Source organism: Hibiscus syriacus, unplaced genomic scaffold (assembly GCF_006381635.1).
Source record: "Hibiscus syriacus cultivar Baekdansim isolate YM2019G1 unplaced genomic scaffold, ASM638163v2 tig00110705_pilon, whole genome shotgun sequence".
Lineage (NCBI taxonomy): Eukaryota > Viridiplantae > Streptophyta > Magnoliopsida > Malvales > Malvaceae > Hibiscus > Hibiscus syriacus.
Window position 1 is genome coordinate 853790 of NW_024062831.1, and position 23916 is coordinate 877705.

The window sequence follows — 23916 nt, forward strand, 5'->3', positions numbered from 1 at the left end:
ATAGAATCATATTTTATTAAATTATCCTAGTTATATTTATAATTTTATAGAATTCTTAATTTATAATATTGAAAGGATCATAAATTTATATAAGGATCTTTCGAAAAATTTATTATTTTATTAATTTATCAAAATTATTAATTTATACCTTGGGCCCAAATCAAGACCAAAAAAATATTATTTTAGAGAGATTATTAATTTATAAAAATTATACTGTATTCCATAATAAATATAGTCTTATTTAAACTTGGTCCTTATGCTTAAAGCATTCATTTCTATGACCGTAAAATAATTATAATAATTTATTTGGTAAACTACACGTGTAAAACTTTAGCTATCACTTTTATTCTGATTTAGTCACCCAACTATTTTTTTAAATAATACCTAACGTTACATTTACATTTTGATCACACACTGCTAAAAAATTAATAAAACTATTGACATGACATTTTTATTTTTTTCAATGATGACATAGCATTATCTTTGGTTACACATCATCGTCACCGGTAACTTTTTAACGGTGGATGACTAAAATGAAACTAAAACTAAAAATTAAGTATGATTTTGAAATAAAAAATAATTTGATGAACAAAATGAGACAAAAGTGATAGTTAGGGTACTAAACATATAATTTACCCTACTTTATTTATGAATATAATTCCAGTACATGTAATTCTTTAGCTTTATGAGCTGATAAAATAGCTGAGATTATGCATTTAAGGGAAAACAAATGTACAAATGAGAGATCATTGTACCACTTGCACTATCTTGCACGATTAAGCACAATCGGGTTGCAAATGGAGAATATGTACCAAAGAAATTCAGATTTTTAAACCATTGCAACAAAGCAATGGCAGCCAAAACATTATTCAAAGCTTCAAAATAAAATATTCGTATTCAGTTTCATCCTATATTCAAATATTCAAGAATGTTGTTTACCAGGAAATACGCCAGCTTCTTCCCGAACGTGGAAAACATCACTCCTGGATTGCAATTGCAACTATAACCTTCGTTATCTTTGAATTAAGTAGCTGCTCATCTCTTCTGGGTATTTGCATTTGGAAACCTGTTTTAACCAAGAGAAAGGAAGAATTGGAAAAGAAAAACAAAAGTATAGCATTTTATATGACACATTTCAATCTACCGATCGAATTATCAGCTCGATGAGATGAAAGGACTTTAAGAAGAGGATTCCAAACACACACCAACACTTCTGACGTCATCGCTGCTGCAATAGCTGCAGCTCTATTGACTCGTATTCCTTCAAGTTGTTGACTACGGTTTGAACTTTCTTTGATAGTTGGTTACTATGGTTTTCAACAATTTTCATGAATGCAGTCAGCTGTTCTTGATATGCTGAACATAGTCTTTTCTTGTTCCGCAATTCAACTGTTAATTCTTGAATTTTCTTGTCCTTTTCATCCTTCGGAGTTGCATGAAGAAAAAACATCATTTAGAAAAATAAAATTGTTTCACATAGATACACTGTTATTCCACATGATAAGTTTAGGAAAATATTATACATAAAGAGCATCAAACCCAAAAAATGTGTATGCAAAGATGTCTATATAAGCATATCAAAAGATCAAAAAGCAGAGCATCAAACCCAAAAAATGTGTATGCAAAGATGTCTATATAAGCATATCAAAAGATCAAAAAGCTAAATTCGTTGAAACGAATTAGACAAGGGTTATTCAAGAAAAATAAAGTTGGAGTAACATAATACAAAACTACGATCAAATGGAGTAATTTCGCTACCTATAATTACTTTAGGTTGGTCACGTGAGCTTTTCACGATATATATGAAAAAGCTTCATTAAAAATGAAAATTCCCATTTCAAGTGCAAACTCATATTCATGACTTACACTTAAGCCTGAGTAACAAAGTTGTTAGGTCTAAACTGCACAAGAATAAATCATCTAAATTAATCACTCTTAGGTTTATTCTCAACTAGTCTGACATCTACCCTCTCATGAACAACATTTTTATTCAATCTTTTCATATAAGAGTAATCACCATCTTGATATCTTTGACTTAGCAAAAACAAAATCATCTAGGTATCCTCATTTGAGCATTCCAATCATCTTATGATGTGATGTCTTGAAATTGCAAAATATTTAGACTTTTACACAGAAATTAAAGAAAATCGATCATCCAAAATGAAGACATTGCACCTTACCAAAATTAAATAAATCATACAGAAAGTAAACTTGACACCAATGTTTCGGACAGTGATGATGAGCATGATATGTAACAAAAAACAGATAATAGTCTACAATAAGAGGAAAAGGAGGGGTGAAAAATGAACTGTACCATTGTTTGACGAGCCTCCTGTGGAGCGATTACAAGCGGATGATTATGTTCCTTTACGAATCTCGTTATCACCCATTTTCCAGACTTATTGAGCTTAATATGAATCATTGCTTTGCAGCCTTCCCTTGTGCTTGAACGTGGCTTTCTAACAGGGCCAAATTTACCCCGAATGCTAACGCAATACCCCTCCTTATTACATCCGAGTCGACGAGCAAGAATCCTCCCGTCTCTTTCCGATCGACGACAAGACATCACACGCATGACAAAGCCTACTTGCCGTGCATATTCATCATAAAATATCTTGGCAGCATCTTCAGATTCAAACTCCATACCTTCGTGTGGTTCTACAATCGAATCTGCATCACATGGGACTGTCAATATCTCACCTCCTGTGAAGCTCTCTATGGCTTCTGCACCCTCATCCAAATCCACTGCCTCACATAAATGTTGATCATTATTCAAAAACTTACTTTTTTAAAATAAGATATAAAATAAAAAATCACATCCTCTACACGAGGAAAATGAGAAGAATCACTCATAAATACAATCCAAAGTAGAAAACACTAGAAGCCATAGAAAACAGAAGCCTTTTTTCTACAATGTGAAGCCCACAATATGGATCAATTATATCACAAAAATGAAAATTCTAAGGGACAAAATGCTATGTTACTCCGACTCAGATGTGCATGTCAATTACGGATGTGCACAGCATAGGCATGTTAATTTTTTTAAGGTTTTTATGCATTTGAAGGTCGTATCCTCCCATACCACTGTCCAGAAGTGTATCAGACATAGGTGGTAAACACAGGGTGCTTCGAGAAAAATAAGAAGTCATAGCAACATAGACCAAAGCAACTAAAATGAATGGCTTCAAGCAGACACTTCTAGGATTAGAACACAAGACACGGACTTGAATTTCCAGGTTCAAGTCTTATTGAGACGAGCAGAAATTACGGAATATGGTAAAGCAGACCAGAAAATTTTGGGCATGATGAAATTAAATGACATGAACATGATATGTAAAAGTCAAAAAATAACACAAACATGATATTAATACACGAATGTATCAAAATTCATATAACATGAATTATTGACATGTTAAAGTTTTCATGCACAATTGCATATAACACCTTGAAACACTATTGCAACATGAAATCAATACAAATATGCGGGTTACAAAGTATAGTATCTCCTTTTGTTTAACTGTAGACCCATGTCTCTCAATCTATACCAAAAAGAAAATATAAATATAATATTTCTTCACAAGTCATCTCCTTAAATCATTCATCAAATAAGGAAGAGTGGATATAGGTTTTTAATATTCTTCAATAAATGACAGCTTCCCTGCTAAACCAATCAAACAACTGACATTTTATATTTAAAGAAATAGCCAAAAGAATCACCCCATTAAATCAAAGCTACACTGAAATGACTAATTATCATCACTCGTCAACTTATATAAATGTAAAATCAAGGAAAATTAACAAAAGAATCAATGAAACAGAGAAGAACAAAATGTGGGGAAAAAGAAAAAGAAAATTCAAAATAAATCAAACCCATCAAAACCAAATGTATCCTAACACTAAATCCAGTGTTTATAATCACTCATTAACATATATGAATGGAAAATTAAGCAAAATTAATTAAAGATCCAATGAAACAGGAGAAGAAAAAAAGGGAACAGTCAAAATAAATCAAACCCACTAAAATCGAAGGTATCCAAATACTAAATTCGGTGTTTATCATCACTCAAAAACAAATATGAAAAATTAAGCAAAATTAACAAAAGATTCAATGAACGGAAGGGCAGAAAAAATCAAAAACAGTGGAAAAAAGACTGACTTGATTGAAAAGATCGAAGAAGGGAAATTTAGTGGTAGATCTTTCGTATGTGTTCTATCCAGATGAAGAGAAAGGACGGCGACCCTACTCTGTGGGTGGGCTCTAAAGGTAATTTTGAAGAAAGTTTGAGATATTAAAGGGGTTAATTTACATTTCAGATCCTTTAATTTAATTAAGGTAAACCATGTATTTAGTCAATCAATTATTATTTTAATTTCATTTTGGTCATTCATCTATTTCTTCTTCAAAATCATCACTAGTATTATGTTTTGATTTCATTTTGATCACCTATAGTTGTTGATGATGTAATTTCTAATTTTTCAAACTTTATATTATTTTAGGGTGGCTACCAAACTAATTTTTTTAGATTTAATTTTTTTTGGAGATTTTTATATTTTTTATAATTTTTTTATTTTAACAAAAATTTTAAATTTCTATAGACATGACACATATAATTTAACAATGAAATTTAATAATAATAATTTAAACAATTTAAAATATAAATGAAAAACATTAAATATTTAAATTAATGGAAAAATAATTTAAACATCTAAATAGATAAAAAAAAATATAGCTTCGAGGCTAATTTTTATATTAAATTATTTCATTCAACTTTCCTTCAAGAAAGAGAAACGAAAAAGAAACGGGGCACATTTTGTTAGTTTAATTTAAATTTCTCTCGTTTCTCTTTCCCTTAATCAAAGATTGACACACAACCATGTTATCGTTTCCTCCGGGGATCCGCTGCCGATTTGCGGTGGCTCTTCCCTTAATGCTACTCGTTACTTTGTCATTTTCTGTCCTCGCCACCGCCGACGGTGCTTCAGAGGACGACGGCCCCGAGTTACCTGCTTGTAACAACCCTTTCAAATTGGTAATTTCATTTCCTTTTTCTTTTCTTTTCTTTTCCTTATGTCATTACTATTTATGATAGTTATGTTTGGTAAAGAAGCTTCTCGTTTTTTTTCCTTTTAATTGGTTAATTTTGGATCTGGATTCCGAAATGATTTGGAATTGTTCCAAATTCTATTAGCCCCATTAGTTATTTTTTAGGGTTTTGCGATAGGGAGAGAAATTGGAAAAGGAGAGCAAAACTGTATTTTTTTCCCTTTCAATTGGAGAAAACGGTGGAACAAATTGTTGATATGGCAAGTTTGAGTTTTGGTTTCTGTAGGAATTTTATCTGACAAAGAAATTTAAGCTGAGATAACAGTTGCAGCCAACTAGCTTGCGGCTTGTAAATTCCATTCGCAAATAATTACAAACAAGATTCTGGAATGGGAAATCCGGTTATCTACTCGTTTGGTATTGTTACAAGATACAGGTTCTAAAAAGTGGGTTCTTTTATAATTTGCATGTATGAAAAAAATATTTTAGGATTGTTATAACGTCAAAGGGTTTTGAAGATCATGTAGTACTTTAGAAAGAAAGAATGAATTTAGTTGCGTATTATTTGATTCCAGTGAGTGCTGAAGGGTGCAAAAATGTAAAGAAGAGAGCTCTTATCTGGAACATTTAGCTGATATATAATATTCTGTTATAGGACAATGATACTGATAAAAAGTCTTGGAAGATAATTTATTAGAAAGAGAGGGATGTCCAACCTTGGAAACTTGAGTTCTGGGGATGCAGGAAATTTGTGGGGTTTGTCAAGAATATATGCAGAACTGAAAGTTCTTTGAAGAAAATAATGCTGTACTCCTGTTATTTTAGTCATACAGAAACTTCTGTGTTTTTGATTATGATCTGAAGGTTCTTATGGTTATTTTTCTGAGTTATGCAGTATTATTGAAACAAACTGATTACTTTGTTTTGTTGGTTGGTGTTGAAACTTAATCTTGGGGAAGATAGATAACTGAGAAATAGTGTAAGATTTTGAAATAGTATGTTTGTCCAAGTTTCATGTCTCAGAGTGCAAAAGACTAAAAGAATAATAGCCTATGTTCATCCTAAATTCATAATAATTAAGTTCGAATCTTCCAGGTCAAGGTGAAGATCTGGATTGATGGTGCTGAAGGTGTTGATTTATCTGGGCTAACTGCAAGCTTTGGTGCATCATTGCCAGAGGAAGCCAACAAAAGTTCTAAACTGCCTGCTGTTTTCTCAGATCCCCTGAATGGCTGTTCTAGTTCTTCTTCAAAGGTTCTGTCTCAATTTATTTTGTTTCCAAAAAATTCTTGGTGAACTTACCACGCCAAGAATTGTTTAGCATTTATATTGTTGGTCAGAGTGCATTTTTGTTTTAATACAGTGAAATTTATAAAATCATCCATATTATCACAGTTCGATTGACTTTGGTGTCACGGGTCAAGTAAAACCAATTCCATTGACGAAATTACAAAGAAAACAATCTAGATCAGAATATAAAAATGAAATAGTGAAATTTACGTCTTTCATTATTTTGTATAAATTTATATTTTTCAGAAAGTACTCATTTCTTCCTAAAATAGCCATCTACTTTTTCTTCAAAATACTACCAGTAACTTTCTCTTCGAAAGCATTTTCTAAGTCTTAATTTTTCTCTCTCTCCCATATTGTGGGTATGTTGTGTGCGTATACATAAACTACTAAAAAACCTACTCATTTAACTTCTTTTCCTAGAGAAAAGGGGGAAAAAGAAAGAAAACTCCACATAGGGGTTGTACCAAATTCTATTACTCTTAAAAATTCTCTTAGTTCTTGGAGGACCATGTAAGCCTATGAAGTTTGGAGATGATACTTTATAAAAGTACTGAATGAAATTTGTAGTTTCATAAGCACCATAATCTGATTCATCATGGTTAGAACTTTTTTATTACAGCTCTCTGGCTCTGTAGCCTTGTCCATACGTGGTGATTGTGACTTTGTAACTAAGGCAAAAGTTGCACAGTCAGGAGGTGCTGCAGCCTTGCTGGTGATAAATGACAATGAAGGTTATAATTTTTTTGTTTGCTGGCGTATGCTATTGGTATTTTTAACTTCATTTTGAAGTTCAATGGGATGATTGATTGATTAAAATAATGTTCTTGCTTATCAGTCTCTTACATATCCATCTTTTTGAATAATTTATCCAGAGCTTTACAAGATGGTTTGTTCTGAGAATGATACTTCTTTAAATATTTCGATACCTGTTGTGATGATTTCAAAATCAGCTGGAGATGCAATTAACAAATCCATGGAAGAGAAACGTGGTAAGCACTTGATCTCATATGACTTCTTTTCTTTTGTCCTTTTAGCTTTGTTCTTCAGATGCATCTGATCTATTTCATAAATTGTTAGAAACAAGGATATCTTGTTCCCAAAGTGATTCATGATGATGAGGGATGGAATGCACTTAAGCTTCTAAATCTGATTCGAGATACTTGTTTGCAGGAAATTATTAACCTGTCAAATGAACCAGCTTTTGGTTAAGTAGTCAATTTAGCGTAGAAATGTCTGTTTGACACAGCTATAGACAGTAGGGGAATTTATGTTCAGAATAAACTTTATCATCTTTTGATTAGGCGAATAAAGTCTAAATGAATAGATTCATCAATGCCATTAGTATGAGGTTATGGATATGTTTTCGGCAATGTGCAGGTTTTGTGTTTCTGTACTTGATTATGGATCAGTGAAAACAAACTTAAAGCTTTAAAGTATAATTATTATGGTACTATACAAAATCTTCAATGTTTTTTACCTTATCTGTATTCTTTAAAATATAAGGATTTGAAGCTATATGGTTTTCCTGAATGTAAACATCAGTGTGATACTATAGTTTTTTTTTTTTAATTTTCAAGCCACACAATAATTTCAATGGATATTTAGCAATGCTTAACAAGACAGAGAATTTATTCATCCTGGATGCATGCATTCTTTCTGATATTTGAAGTTTGTTTTTGTATAATTATCCATATGAACTAAATCATGTTAATTTTACAATGCAGTGGAACTTTTACTATATGCACCAACTCGTCCAATTGTGGATCTTTCGGTTATACTTTTGTGGGCAATGGCTGTTGGAACAATTGTTACTGCTTCATATTGGCCAGAGTTCGGCACTTCTGAGAATTCTGATGAGCGCTATAATGAATTATCTAAGGTTTACCATATTCTATTCTCTATCCATTATCATGAAATTTATAGTTGCATTATTTGTTTATGTGTGCATTACAGATATTTGTTAATGCCTGCTTTAGGGAGTAATTGGTTCTGATTTCCATGAATAGCATATCCTTTAGGTTTTCCTAAAATTTTGAGCACCTATTAGTATTACCATACGGATAGCACTCATGGAAATTGCATTTTCAAGATATTTGATTGGCGTTTATGGCCAGCTTGAGTTGTTCAGGTGATTATCTTTATAATCACTTTCCTTTCAAAGTAAGTTTATGGCGAGTCTAGTAGGCAGGCAGTTTTCTTTTTCTTTCTTTCTTCTAGATATTTTGTCTATTATCCAATCCAGTGGTAGATGATCATATCTCTAAAATTCCAGTCTGATGAGAAGTATTGTATTTTTTTCTTTTTGCAACAAATTTCTAAATTCTTATATTGGCACATTGGATCTCAGGGACTGAGTGTCCTTTGCAAGGAATTAGCAAAATGCATGTGCAATTGTTACTGCATCAACACTTGTTGCGTATAATGCTCTCTTTAAAAGTTGCTGCTCTAATTTGTCATGTGAAGAAACCTTACCAATTTTTATTCATTTCTCTCTTCCTTTTCTTTCTGTTTCTATCTTTACAGCATCTGATTATTGAAAGGAAGTTTAAGTCCTTTTTTTTTCTGCTGCTGTTGACTAGGAATCTCCCAATGCTGGAACAGGTAATGATGACAAGAAGGAAATCCTCGATATTAGCGTAAAGGGTGCTGTAGTTTTTGTGATAACAGCATCCACTTTTTTGGTGCTACTCTACTTTTTCATGTCCGCTTGGTTTGTCTGGTTGCTGATTGTGCTCTTCTGCATTGGTGGTGTTCAGGTAACACAATTACAATTGTATTTGATGTTTTGTTTATCATGTATGTATGGACGTATGCTCAAATCTGCTAAAGGTTAGACTTAGCATATTAAAAACAGAAATACATTGGTTTTTTTTTTTGGAACTTCTCTTAGCTGTTTAATTGCAAGGTGGAAATGCAATTCAGAAAAATATTAGCTCATATGATCATGAATAAATATATACGGGTAGTAATTAGAAATGCATAACTGGATTGCTTTTGTGTTGTCTGTATCATTTTGTTTTTGCCACATTTATGTGCACATTGTTGAAGCAACTAGTTTTGAACCTTTTCTTATTTTTCATGTTTTTGCTCTCTTCTTTTCCCATTTTTTTTGTCATGTTGATATATTCTCTTATGACCTCTTTTTGTATATCTGCTGAAGGTTTTTGTTTTTCCAGGGGATGCATAATTGCATTATGACGCCTATAACAAGGTATGCTTGAAGTTTCTTGTCTTTGCTGTAAATCTCTCACAAAGCTGTTTTACAAGATTTATTTTCCTTTTGTTCTTGTTTCTGATGTATGTGTGTGCTTGCAGAAAATGTAGAAATGGTCCACAGAAGACATTGAATTTGCCCCTCTTTGGGGAGACTTCTGTTGTCTCATTTGTGGTTGCACTGTGCTGTTTGATATTCTCTGTTGTCTGGGCTGTCGAACGGCGAGCATCATATTCATGGGTGGGCCAAGATATTCTTGTAAGTCTCCACATTGTCACTTTGCATTCCAGACTGATTATGGGTATTTTTGGGAATTGATCATTACTTTCTAAGATGCAAACATTTAATACTCTCTTTAGCGGTAATGTCTAGGGAACAAGTGGTGTTTTGAGATTAAATCTTATGGTGAATGATGTTAAGAGGATTAGAAATTGTAAGAGTATTTCAAGGTCTGGAGTTGGATTAAGATCCAGGTCATAAAATCAGAGTTAGAGAGTTGTTTAGATGTGGCTTTTACTAATTTGAAGAGTACTGGAAAACAGCTGGATTTAAATTGCTAGTTTAAGAAGGCATAAACCGGTTTTAAGGGAAATGTTATCTAGTGTATCACATTTGAATTCCTTTGATAGCCATTGTTATTCCTTTTAATTTTAGTTGTTTTTGTTTCACCTACTCATTTCCCTGTTGTTTTAAATAACTTGTGGTTTCTATCAGCTTTGCTTGCTATTGTTTCTGCATGGAAGTTGGTTCCATCGTTGTTCAGATGCCTTTTTCTTTGCATTTGTTTACTACCTTTTTGTTTTTGTTTTTTTTGTGTTTTCTTTAAAAGGGTATCTGCTTGATGATAACAGTCTTACAGCTGGCTCGATTACCTAATATCAAGGTACATTGTTTTCATTTATCATGTATATCTTAAATATATTTCACCCTGTGCCCTGATAGTTCTTCATGGACCAGGTCGCTACAGTGCTTCTCAGTTGTGCATTTGTTTATGACATATTCTGGGTCTTCCTATCACCACTTATATTCCATGAGAGTGTGATGATTGCAGTAAGTGTTTCATCCTTTTGGTTGAACTGAAATTAGTTTTCTTTTTGTTAATTACTATAATGTTACCAACTAATTTTTTGGTTTGACTCCATTTAAAGTATTTAATCTTTGCATCTAATGGAACAACATCTTTTCTCATTACACAATTCAATACCATCAGTCATGAAAATTTGTTTGTATGTAAAAGCCATGGTCTCTTGATTTTCTTTCGCTTAGTCACCGCACTAGTACTTCTGGACATATAAATAATAACACGGTTACATATTTGCTGATGGAACAAAGGATGATTCATTGGTTGATTTGGTTGAAGCTATGATTTTGTTCATATGCTTCTCATGTTGATTTAAAAGAAATGATTTCTAGATTGCAAAATATGATGGTTCCGACTGCTGAAGATCACTTTGTAGAGCTCCTTGTTGGACCTACAAAACTAAACTGATTATGTTATTATTTTTTCTTTTGACCTTGTAGTTATCACTTTCGTTTTGGATTTGGGGGGTGGGGTGTGTTATTTGTTTTATCTCTTTTGTTTACCAGACAACATTCATCAGGAATTATGTTGCCAATCATATAATCTGTCTTAATCTTTCCTGTCCAATAACTAGCTAGCCTATGGTATTTAAAAGGCCCAAAAACAAGTTTTTAAAAAACATTCTTATGAATGAGTCTGATGAAGTGTAAGCTAAGCTGGTCTCTCACATGCTTGTGCTGAAATATGTTTATTAACTTAAACTATTAACAGCTAGTACAATGAGGCTCTGATACCTCATTTAAAAATCAATAGCATTTTAAAGGCCCATGTATGAGGGGTTACTTCATATGTATACTGATACGGCTGGTTGGTCTGTACAGCTGTGTACTGTGTAGAATGTGACACTAGTATATACTTACAGTAAAACGAAAAATCTTTCTTCTTACCCACAATTCCATTTTAGTAGAAGTGGTTTTGGCGTATGGCAAGCTCCTATTTCCTAAGCCAAGGTGGCCCTACATCCGGTCAACTAACCTAAAGACATAATATAAAGTGACTGTTCAAGGATGAGCCTTGATCTCTAACATTTTGCTCCTGTTAATAGGTTGCTCGAGGTGACAATAGTGGTGGAGAGTCAATTCCCATGCTTTTGAGAGTCCCACGAGCTTTTGATCCATGGGGTGGTTATGATATGATTGGATTCGGTGACATTCTCTTTCCTGGTTTGCTTGTTGCCTTTGCTTTCAGGTACTTCATTCCTTTATTGAGTTAGCTTCCATCATCCGATACCTAGATGCAAATATCTGGTTTCATAATGATCACTTAACCAGGTGTTTGTCAAGCTGCTTCAGTCAGTACTTGAACTGTTTTTAGTGTCAAATTTGGGTTTTAATGATAATATTGCATGCTGGTCCATTTCCTTTCTTATGCCCTTGTTTATGAAGGGTTGTCGTCTTTTCTTTGTTTGTGGGTTTACGATTATTTTTGTTGTTTGGTTGTCTCAGATACGATAAAGCAAACAAGAATCGTCTTGCCAATGGGTACTTCCTGTGGTTGATAATTGGCTATGGATTTGGTAAGTGTTCGCACATATTAGCAATTCTGTCAGTTGCAAATGTGCATGTTGAGACTAGCATCTCCTGAGTTATGTACTTTGTTGGCATAAAAAATATCTGTTTCGAATGGGCACCAAATTTAAATTGCCCATTGAACTACCTGCTTTATCATCTCAGGTTGACATTTGCCTTCAGGTTTTCGATTCTGCAATGCAGTTCTTGATCTCGGGAAACAAATTGAATATCTTCTTTCATGTCATACAGATTGTTGAGAATAATATGCTTGTTTACGTCTAGATACTGAAAACCTTGATAATGATTCTTTAGCTTGGTTGAGAAGCTATTATGAAGCTGTGAGCTGAGTTAAAAAACAATGACATAACTTTTATGAAGCTATGTTGAATATACTTATTTGTTTGAAATTCCGTCCATATATTGCAGGCCTCTTGTTTACATACCTAGGGTTATATCTAATGAACGGGCATGGTCAACCGGCACTCCTGTATCTTGTTCCTTGTACACTAGGTAACGAAGCTTTTGATTCCGCCCACAGTCCAGGCAGTGAATATGAATTCTTGTTTTTGCTCGTTTCCCTTTCTCCATCCGTCCTGCTCTTTCTTCTGTTTTGCAGGAGTTATGTTTATATTAGGTTTGGTAAGAGGAGAGCTGAAAGAGCTATGGAACTACAGCCCCGAGTCAAAATCCACCATGACAAATCTCACCGGAGAAGCTTGAAACAGGTAATATTTCGTAAACTGGTCCACAGAAGCTAATGGTGTATAGAACGATGGATTTGGTATAGGTTTCGAGGTTTGAGACGACAAATTGCCATTTGAAATTTATTGAGCAGTGAAGGTTCGATTCTTACCACCAAATTGCTGCAAATGTTGTATCATTTCTGGAGTGTTATGCAGTGTGTCAACTTTTATTTTGTTCAAAATTTGTAGGCACGCAAATATCTATATATACATAATGAAACTTCTTTTTTTTCATTTTATTTTAGAAAATTGCAGCATGTTGTACAAAGAAGTGATAAGAGAAAAACAATAATTTATTTTATGTTCCCTTTCTTCAATTAAAATGTAAATGCTCCTTTGGTTTAAGTAATGTTACATTAGTGTGGTAATATAAGATTTTCGAATGGTATTTCTTTTTTAGATAATGTAATATTCTCATGGAAATATTACATTTTAGATAATTTGGTCTTTAAATTTAATTATTTTGTTTATTTAATCTTTTCAAGTTAGACTTGTTCATGAATCAAGCGGTTCGTTTTGTTCAAATATATTTTAAGTAAAATTAAAGATGTGTTTTTATTTAAATATGATTATAAAAATTATATATTTTCAATATAAAAGTATTTTTTTATTTATTTTTAAATTTGGAGTGGCTAAAGTGGTAGTGGGCCAGGTTGAATACGATATTGGGTTTGGTTTTTTTCGAGTTTTTTTTAGCTTAATAGCGTAAATAAAAAATTTATTTTAGGATCTATAGTTTTTTCTACAGTGACAGAGAACTTTTCACGCGAGATGACGAGTTTTAATAAAAAAAAATTATTTTAACTTTTTACTTTGATATGACAAGATTTAATAAAAAAATTATATTTTATTGAAAATTATCAACTGTGACGAGTTTTAATAATATTATAGAAAATATCGTATATCTCAAAATATAAATCGAGATGTCCAAATGGGCTAAATAAAAAAACCTATTATTCTTATTGGGCCAAAAAACCCTCTTGACCCCTTTATATATAGGGTTGTAAATGGGATGTTACAGATTTCAAGCTACTTTTCATTTGATCAAAGCTGGGGTTTTTTGTTTTTTCGGTTCATTTAATTTGTTTACGTTGATTATTATTTTATAGTTTGTTCATATATACACTTTTTTAAAATATTTTTTTTATCAATCCAAAAGTTAAAGAACATGGCAAAGTACAAAAAATGTTCCGGACTAAAGGGTGTTGTTTTGTAGAATCTTATGACTATTAAAAGTTACAAAATGATCATCTTATTATAAGATATTACTTTGTTGAGTCTCTCGACAATTAAAAATTACTAAATTTTCACCTGACTTTTCATATATTCTAAATTATTCTTTTTTTCGTTAAAATTTTTACGGTAGTCTAAGTTTGATGTTAACTTGTTGATTGTGATACGATAAAATTTGATTTCATAATCTTAAACGATTATCATATTTCAGTCATCATGTTAACGTCCAACTTAGACGATTGTCAATTTTTTAATGAAAAAAACAAGTTTGGAATATATGAATAATCAAGTGATCATTTTGTAACTTTTAATAGTCAAGAGACTCAATAAAATAATTTTCTATAGTCGAAGAACCATCTTATTATTTATAATAGTCGGGGACCATTTGTATACTTGACTCTAAAGAATAATATGCATTAAAACATATTAAAACTTACATCCTTATTAGTAATAATACTCATATCAATCAAATTAAGATTTAAACAAATATTTTTATATAAATTTAACAATATTATGTATGACATGAAAAATATGTTTATGTATGTATACATTAATTATATGTTTATTTTTTTATATATTATTTAATCTATTAATTATATTAATAATAAGTTAAATGTATTTTTTTAATTACAATATAATACATGTTTATAATCTTTTTTAATTATGTAGCAACATACACATATCTTGCAAACGTCATTGTTTGAACTGAGGATCTCAAGAGAGAACTATTATAATGAACATTATAACGATTATAATGTAATTTATTTAATGATATATTTGATGTGGCATTATCTTGTGGTGACATGTAAGCATTACCATTAATTTTTTAATTGCAGGTGACCAATATAGAACCAAAATGTAATATTAAGTATGGTTTTGAAAAAAAATAGTTGAGTGACCAAAACAGAAACTAAGTAATTTGTAGGTGACCAAATATGTAGTTTTTCCTAAATAAAAATATATATTTAACACCATAATATATACATGGGTAAAATACAAGTTTATCACCCAACTATTACTTTTGTTCAATTTAAGTCACCCAACTAGTTTTTATTCACAATCATACCTAACGTTACTTTTTGATTTCATTTTGTTCATTCACCATTAAAAGTTTAACGATGATGTGACATATTAAAGAGAAAAAGTTAGACAAATCTGACCATACCCATATTAGACATATATCAAATTCCCACACTACATTGCGAGTAATTTATTTTAATGTTTTAGCTAGCACCATCATGAATATTTCGCATTCATTTTTATGTTTTTTTTTTTTGATAAAAAAGGGAGACCTCATTAAAATCCCTTCATAACCCATTAAATATAAAATATCTCACAGGCTATAGGAAGGAAAAAAAGAGTGTCTCAAAATTTATTAAGAAAACAAAACCAAAGTACAGCAATTTAACCACAATCAGCCTACTATCACCAACATTTAAAAGCTATTTCTCCTACAGAACCAAACCACCAACCCTCAACCTATTCCCTCTTTAGCAAGTTTATCCGCCTCCCAGTTCGAACAACTACCGATATGTCTAACAACCATTTTTATGTTCTTGACATTCGCTTCACATGCTTAATAGGTAATTATCAGTTTCCTAATACAAAATTGCGTACAAGTCGGCATGATGGCTATCTAAATGGTTCTTACTCTAACCTATATTGATCCTCCTTTTCATTTATTTTGAACTGTCTGTATTCAAACAGCTTTATTCAACACTTCAATATGGGGATGAGTATATGACCTCCAAAGATCCTTCAAATACATGAAAAACATATAAAAATCTAAATATACCTTTGTCCGAAACTCACAACTGAATTTAACATTGGTTCTTATGTTATTCTGACTCCTCGGTTTCCTTGAAATGTCATTACTTTTTTTGACACGCATTAGGACATGGATATGTGGTTACTATCCTTATCTGTACACACACACACATATATATATATATATATATATATATATATATATATATATAAATTTTAAATATTGAACATAACTATGTTCATACGTACCAGTATCTTATTTTTGAATTCAAATTTGGGTAACATCTGTCGTAACCGGTTTTCGTCTGGGCACGAAATATTTATTTGGCGGAAAAATTGATGTGAATAAATGGTTTTTGAAAATAATTTGGGAGTCGCCATCGGCTTTTTGGGTCAGGTAAGTCGAATACCTAAAAATTATTTTTTAAAAGAGTTTTAAGAAAACATCAATTAAAAAATGAACTGATATGCGTTTATAACCAAAAATTCGTTCTTTTTAATAATAAAAAGGGATTCGTGGTCGGTTACGTTTAGGGAAGGATTAACACCCCTACAACGCCCAAAATTGGTACTTTTTAATTATAAATTGTCTCTATTTAAAAATTCAAAATATATTTAATTTATAATCCTATTATTTCAAAATTATATAAAAAAATATATTTAAAAATATCGGAAAAGGACTTCTAGGTGCCTTAAGAGAGCTCTTTTCTTTGATATTAATAAATATTAATTTGAATAAAATTAAATAATAATTTTTTATAATATTTAATTTTAAAATACCAGAATAGGACATCCAGTTGTATTAAGACTGCCCTTTTCTTTGATATTGAAAAATAAATATTAAAATAATTTATTGAAAAAAATAAATTATTATTTATTATATATATATTTATGACTACATAATAATAATAAAAATATTTAAATATATAAACAAATAAAATTAAAACAATAAAAATATAATTAGAACTATATGAAAATATTTAAAATTGGTGACTAAATTATAGTAAAATTAAAATTAAATATCCAATTCATAATTAATCAAAATTATAGGGATTAAACATGCTATTTTCTTATTTATTAATTTAGTGACTAAAATAAAACTTATCTAAAATTCGAATATCAGATTAAAATAAATTAAAAATATAAACTCGGGATTAAAATATTAATTATTAAAATTAAGGGATTAAATCTGTTATTTACCCTAAAGATATTATTTTAATATAAAGGACTAAAATAAAATAAAATTAAAATTAAAGAACCGAATTAAAAGGATTATAAATTGATTTAGTGACTAAAATGTAAAGTTTACAAATTTGAGGGATGGCGGACGGGATTTAACAATTAAAAAATTACACAAATAGCCCTCCCCGAAACGACGTCGTTCGGGAAGGGCTATTTAAAGCCAAACCCGGCTGGCCCGAAGGGCCAGCTTCATTTCTCGTTTTTTTCCTCTCTCTCTTCTCTGAGAGAGAGAATTTTCTCTCGCTTCTCTCTAAAACAGAGAGAAGCTAGCCGGCCGGCAGCCGTCCGCCGGCGTTCTTCCACCGCCGGCCACCGCCTACGGTGGTCGATTTTTTTTATACTAAAATATAGATCGGACCGTCCTAATGACGGTTCCGATGGTTTTTTCTTCTAAACGGCTCCCGATCGGAGCAAATCTAAGAAAAATACCTTCGGTTTTCGAAGGTTTTGGTGACGTTTGAAGAGGTCCGGTGGTCGTAGCTTCCTCGGTAAGCTTTTCTCCTCCCTTTTCTTTTGTTTTTGGTTGCTGGTTATTGTGAGTTGGTCTCTTTTTTGGTATCTTTGCTTTCGGTTTTTGTCTCTCTGGCCCTGTTGTTCTCTTTTTTTTCTTTGCAGATGGGGTGATGGCTGGCTTTATAGCCATCACCAGTGTGGCCATCGGACCGGGTAAATGAGTGGAGTCTGGTGAGTCACCGAGCTATGTGGTGACTCACCCCTAGAGCTTGCGACGTGGGCGGCGGGTGTTGAAGCAGCAAAGCTTCTGGATTCTTCAGCGAGGCGGCGGCGTCGTGGCGTGGCACTAACAGCTGGGACGTGTCCCTAGGGTTATGATACCCTAGGGTTTCCTTGTTGGGTATCTCTGGACCGTTGGATCTTGCCAGATCCAACGGTAGCAAGCTGAGGCGGCTGGGAGAAGAGGGAAACCCTAATCTGGTTTAGGGTTTCCATTGGGCTAGCTTAGTTGGGCCAGAATTGGGCTCCGGGATCCATTTGTAATTGGGCTTGTAATTTATTATTTAATAATAATAATTATTATTATAATAATAATAATAATAATAATAATAATAATAATAATAAATAAAAATGAGTAAAAAAAATTAGTATCTTCAGCTGCCCCTTTTTGCTAATTCTTGTGTTAACAAGAATAGGGCAAAGACGAAAAGATAATATATTTTTTATCCATTTGGCTTCACTTGATTATGATGGGAATGTTGAAATAATTCTTCTTTGGGATTAGCTCTTCTCATTATGAACTTTTCTGCTGGGGATGATGTTGACCTATTTCCTTCTGTGATAGAGTCATTCAAAAGGTTGAATAAGTTCTTCTCATTATGAACTTTTTCTTTCCCCTTCATATGAGTTTTTCTCATTATGAACTTTCTCTGGAAAGGTTGATGCTAATCTATCTCTTTCTGTAATAGAATTATGCAAAAGGTTGAACAAGCTCTTCTCATTGTGAACTTCTTCTTCTTCAGATGAGTTCTTCTCATTATGAACTTTCTCTGGAAAAGCTGATCCATCAGATGATGGATTTGAGCAAAAGGTTGAACAAATTCTTCTCATTATGAATTTCTTCTTCCTTCTTCAGATGAGTTCTTCTCATTATGAACTTTTTCTGGAAAAGCTGATCCATCAGATGATGGATTTGAGCAAAAGGTTGAACAAATTCTTCTCATTATGAATTTCTTCTTCTTTCTTCTTCAGATGAGTTCTTCTCATTATGAGCTGTCTCTGGAAATGTTGATACTGATCTATCTCCTTCCGTTATAGAGTCATGCAAAAGGCTGAACAAATTCTTCTCATTATGAACTTCTTCTCCTCTTCAGATGAGTTCTTCTTATTATGAACTCTTTCTAGCAATACTGATCCATCGAATGATGAAATCGAGCAAAAAGTTGAACAAATTCTTCTCATTATGAATTCCTTCTTTCTTCTTCAGATGAGTTCTTCTCATTATGAACTCTTCTTTCTTCTTCAGATGAGTTCTTCTCATTATGAACTCTTCTTTCTTCTTCAGATGAGTTCTTCTCATTATGAACTTTCTCTGGAAAAGCTGATCCATCAAGTGATGGATTTGAGCAAAAGGTTGAACAAGTTCTTCTCATTATGAACTTCTTCTTCCTTCTTCAGATGAGTTCTTCTCATTATGAACTTTCTCTGGAAAAGTTGATCCATTGTTATGGATTTGAACAAAAAGTTGAACAAGTTATTCTCATTATGAACTTCTTCTTCATTCTTCAGATGAGTTCTTCTCATTATGAACTCTACCTGGCAATGTTGATCCATCAAATGATGAATTCAAACAAAAAGTTGAACAAGTTCTTCTCATTATGAACTTCTTCTTCTTTCTTCAGATGAGTTCTTCTCATTATGAACTCTTCCGGAAATGTTGATCCATTGAATGATGGATTTGAATCTTTGCTAAAATCTTTGAAATTCCTGTCAGAATTCAACATGGATAAAATGAATGAAAATGCACATATTTTTGCAAATGTCTAAATATGATGCATGAATGTTTATGCAATCTTTATTTGACTTCAAAGTGGTGAACTCGGTTTTCCTCCACTTCATCATTTATTGCCAGGTTCACCTCTGGATATCAGTGTAGCAACTTATGCTATCAAGCTTGAATTTCTGAAGAACCATCTGATCAACTTGTATCTTTATGTCTTCTTTGCTTTATGAAAGTCTCAGAAGAATTGTTTCGTTTGTGGAACTCTTTTCGTAATCAGAACTATGACCTTGATGCCCCATTTTGTCTTGGATAAAACCAACTTTCTTTGCTTGAAGTTGTGCAGAAATTCGATAAAGCTTTCATCTTTGAAAAGAGAATCTGTCATCTTTAAAAAGGGAATCTATCATCTTTGAAAAGAGAATCTATCATCTTTGAAGAGTGTAGATGTAGATATGTCTGACTCAGCGGGGATTAATTAGGAGAGTATAGTCTGTTCTGATTTGACTCTTGAAACACATCATAAGGAGAATTTATCTCAATTCCTTTCATGTCTCCATATTTAATTGGTTCCCGAACAAAGCAACTTGGACCATATAATATGTCTCCATATTTAACTAGTTTCTTGTGGTTAAAATTTCAGCTCTCCATCTGCGGAAAAAAATCTTCATCATATCTCATCTTATAATCTTGAAGTTGAAGAAGACAAACTTTATCTTGGATCAAAAATGGAAACCATATGATCACAACATTGGTTCAACATCAGAATAACTGGTTCGTAAAACATTTGATAACATATTCTTCATCTCATGTGGTTTCAGCTTAGATGTAAAACACTTGACAACACATTCATCCTTTTCTATGGGATGTAAAACATTTAACACCGCATTCATCCTTTTCTGTGGACTCTGCTAAGATTTCTCAATTATTGAAGCTCTTTGCCTAGTGTTCAAAGTTTTTGTATGATATCACAAGATCACTTGAGAACAAAACTCAGTGGGGATATAAGTGAGATGTTGGTATGACCAAAAAGTTGGTCAAATTCACGATATATGCTAGTGTCGAGTTGAATAAAAGATACCAACTGATCTTGATATCATCTCGAGCAAGGGCAAGTGTGATATTGATCACGTTTTCTTCTGTAATGAGTATTGTAGGAATTAGAAACACACCCACTATAAGAGCTATGTATGGAAAGATATCCGTAGAATTCTTGATACTGTGGATGAAACACACATGATAAACCAAATAGATAAAAACTCGGTTCAGTCTAGCTGGCAATAATAACCCCAGTAACACCGGGAAAGAGCAATATACATGAGCTTTTCTCTTCAATGTCATCAAGTAAACAAAACTGATGTGAAAAACAGCTTCGTAACCTCAACAGTATGGTTGAAACTAACTGACAAGAATCTCAAAGAAATATTTTCAATTATCACCGACACACAAAAGGCCAAATTTAGATTTTGAGGTCTCGAGGAACTGATCCTTGGATCGAATGGCCTACAAAGGGACCATCTTTATTCATGCAACCATGATGTAGCTTAACAAAGAACACACTGTCATGTGACACATGGTTTAAGAAGATTGGGTATTTGAAACCATACTTGCTGAATAAATATTTGTTCAACAACAAGACCTTAATGCAACTGTTTGATGAACGAAACAATTATGTATAGTCAACTTCACTGTCATTGTTTCACCATTTTCATTCTTCATATCTTTATGTCTCATTGGAAATATCTGCTCAAGTCAATGATTTTTAACACATGATGATGTAGGCCTTCAGCATGCCCCAGCATTTGCTGATACGATCGTTTAAAAATGCATCAACAGTCCTAATTCTAATTGAAATGGGCTTTCAGCATGCCCCGATATTTACTTCTTGTCAATCTGAGCCTTCAAAATGTCCCACATGGATCTGTCTGAAGGAACCTTTAAAATGCCCCAACATTTGCTGATACAGATGTTAAAAGTATGCTCAACATTACTTCTTGTTGAGATGAGCCTTCAAAATGCCCAAATATTCATATTGCTGTAAGCCTTCAAAATGCTCTAATATTCTAGTTCTGATTGAAAATGGGCCCTCAAGATGTCCCACTAGATTTGTATGATTCACTCTCAATGTCTGTTTGACTGAAATGTTATGATCCCCACAAGGTTCAATTTTGACAATGCACTGTGATGTATACTTGTGGCTTTATTCGTGCTCCAAATCTGTTTATCTTGAATACTCTCATTCTGGTGTCACTAAATAGCAGTGTTGTCCGGTAACTGGAAGAATTCTCTTCATATTGTCACAAACTTAAGAAGTACTCAATCATTCTGACAGAAACGTCTGATATATGTGTCTTCTGAATGAGGTGACTATTTTCTGTATCTGGAAGGATTTAGTCAGACAGAGCAATATAAATAGCTTGGTAATCCATTCCAGGCTGACACAGTGGCTTATCATCTTTCAGTGAAGGCCATCTCTGAAATATACTTTTCTGTGGGAGAGAAACCAATTTACGCGAACAGTACTCTAATGCAATGACACGACTACATATACAATGGTACAAGCTCATCAAAAATCCGCACCCATGCAACATGTTGATTCTGATAACAACTCATCTGATTATAAACCGATCTTTCAGGATGATTTCACATATATTGATAGTTCTTCTGATATCGAGGAAATCATGAATTCTGATTCTGATGAGGAGAGTAAACTGTTATACTTGACAAAAACAGGATATTCAGAGGTTGAGGCTTCAATAGCCATGGAGAGATGTGATCCGGATTCATCAATCCAGAGTTAACAGATTTTATATGTGCTGCTCAAATGGCTAAGGCTGCTGACGCACTTCTTTCAGTATAAGATAGGAAGCCATTATGCAATGATCCCAATTACAAGCAAAGGCGAAACTTGGGCTATGATTTTTGAAAAGGAAGAAGCAGAGGAAGCTTGAAAAGAAGCTTCTTAATGAAGATGATCATGCAGTTCATCTTTCAATTCCAATGATCGGTTCTGGGGTTCCTACCGAATCAGATCAGATAACTCAAAGAACACTTCCAGAAGATGCTATTGGGTCTCTTTATTTCTACTATGAGCAAATTCATCTCTCAAATCCAATGATTGGTTTTGGGGTTCATACCAAACCAGATCAGATAACTCAAAGAACACTTCCAGAAGATGCTATTGGGTCTTCTTATTTCTACTATGAGCAAATTTATCTTTTAAATCCAATGATTGGTTTTGGGGTTCATACCAAACCAGATCATATAACTCAAAGAACACTTCCAGAAGATGCTATGAGCACATGACACTTGCTCCAGTTAATGTTTGGACTGGAATATCATAGTACTTATTCGATGTAGAGCCATAATTTGTAGATTCGAAGCATTTTCATGCTACTACACTGAAAAGGGCTATATTCATAATTCTGCTAATTGAGAACAGATTTTCTCTTATTCTGCTTCCTCCATATGCTGATGTTTTTCCATTGACAAAGAAATGATGGCCTTCCTGGGATCCAAGAACAAAGTTGAACTGTTTATAAACATGTACAGGAAGTGCCAAATTGACAGAAAGGATCTGTAAGGCTTTTGAAGCTTATGACAATGAGCCACCTTTGAGTGTCCAGAAGTATGTTCTTGATGAGTGCTGAAAATGGAATATGGTATGGGTTGAAAAGAATAAAATTGTTCCACTTGAATCTGATGAGGTGGAAATGCTTCTAGGTTTCCCTAAAAACCATACACAAGGATCTGTATAGAGACATGTTCCATGGTGGTATCAATGTCCTGTCTCTTTTCTCTGGGATCAATGATGCAGAAGTTGCCTTTTACTGTCTTGGCATACTTTTGAAAACAGATGTGCAAGAACTGAATGATGATCGGTTGGAGCAATTGATGAGTAGTTTTATCGAATTCGACCTTGTTGTAAGTGGCATCCAGCGTAACAACCTTACTGGAAGAAATAAACATCATTGTGATGGGCTTGAAGATTTTTGTTGGTGCATTTACTTGCAATGATTGCTACAACAAACTGTCTCTTCTGCTGCTTCAATATATCCCACTCTTTTCGAATTATGGAATGGTTTAGTTGACAGTAAAATTTGTCATCTTCAACTTTTGGAATCCTGTAACCAATGTTACCCTATATAAAAGGCCTATAAGGGTAGATTCTGTTCCAATGTCTTATTCTGTGCCATAAGTCCACAAATTCAAATTCAGCAATCTTCTGAAAGACATAATGAATATCATATTGACAAAGAAAATGATCAGCATAGAAGAAGTAGCAATAATGTATCAAGACTTGAGCCAGTATCATGGTATAACCAGAGTGCAGGTA

The 23916-nt window shown here is 32.9% G+C and overlaps 2 protein-coding genes across 5 annotated transcripts; one reads left to right on the plus strand and one right to left on the minus strand.

Moving 5' to 3' along the window:
• Nucleotides 1-865: 865 nt before the first annotated feature.
• Nucleotides 866-4264, minus strand: LOC120138716 (protein FAR1-RELATED SEQUENCE 5-like). Of its 2 annotated transcripts, none has more exons than XM_039154133.1 (4): nucleotides 4157-4264; nucleotides 2315-2749; nucleotides 1206-1423; nucleotides 866-1066 (listed from the first exon to the last, which is right to left on the minus strand). In XM_039154133.1, exons 2-3 carry the CDS (start codon nucleotides 2642-2644, stop codon nucleotides 1220-1222), a joined length of 534 nt encoding a protein of 177 aa, XP_039010064.1. In that variant the 5' UTR covers nucleotides 2645-2749; nucleotides 4157-4264; the 3' UTR covers nucleotides 866-1066; nucleotides 1206-1219. The 2 variants fall into 2 exon arrangements, with proteins under 2 accessions (XP_039010064.1, XP_039010063.1); XM_039154132.1 differs by having other exon boundaries at nucleotides 879-1066; nucleotides 2315-2745.
• A 530-nt stretch (nucleotides 4265-4794) lies between these two features.
• Nucleotides 4795-13120, plus strand: LOC120138713 (signal peptide peptidase-like 3). Of its 3 annotated transcripts, XM_039154127.1 has the most exons (15): nucleotides 4795-5030; nucleotides 6140-6298; nucleotides 6957-7068; nucleotides 7210-7326; nucleotides 8062-8216; nucleotides 8917-9093; nucleotides 9514-9548; nucleotides 9653-9809; nucleotides 10381-10434; nucleotides 10509-10601; nucleotides 11678-11820; nucleotides 12078-12148; nucleotides 12570-12653; nucleotides 12760-12868; nucleotides 12931-13120. In XM_039154127.1, the coding sequence occupies exons 1-14, from the start codon at nucleotides 4875-4877 to the stop codon at nucleotides 12861-12863; spliced, it is 1617 nt and encodes a 538-aa protein (XP_039010058.1). In that variant the 5' UTR covers nucleotides 4795-4874; the 3' UTR covers nucleotides 12864-12868; nucleotides 12931-13120. The 3 variants fall into 3 exon arrangements, with proteins under 3 accessions (XP_039010058.1, XP_039010057.1, XP_039010059.1); XM_039154126.1 differs by having other exon boundaries at nucleotides 12760-13120; XM_039154128.1 differs by lacking the exons at nucleotides 4795-5030; nucleotides 6140-6298 and having other exon boundaries at nucleotides 6955-7068; nucleotides 7173-7326; nucleotides 12760-13120.
• Nucleotides 13121-23916: the final 10796 nt, after the last annotated feature.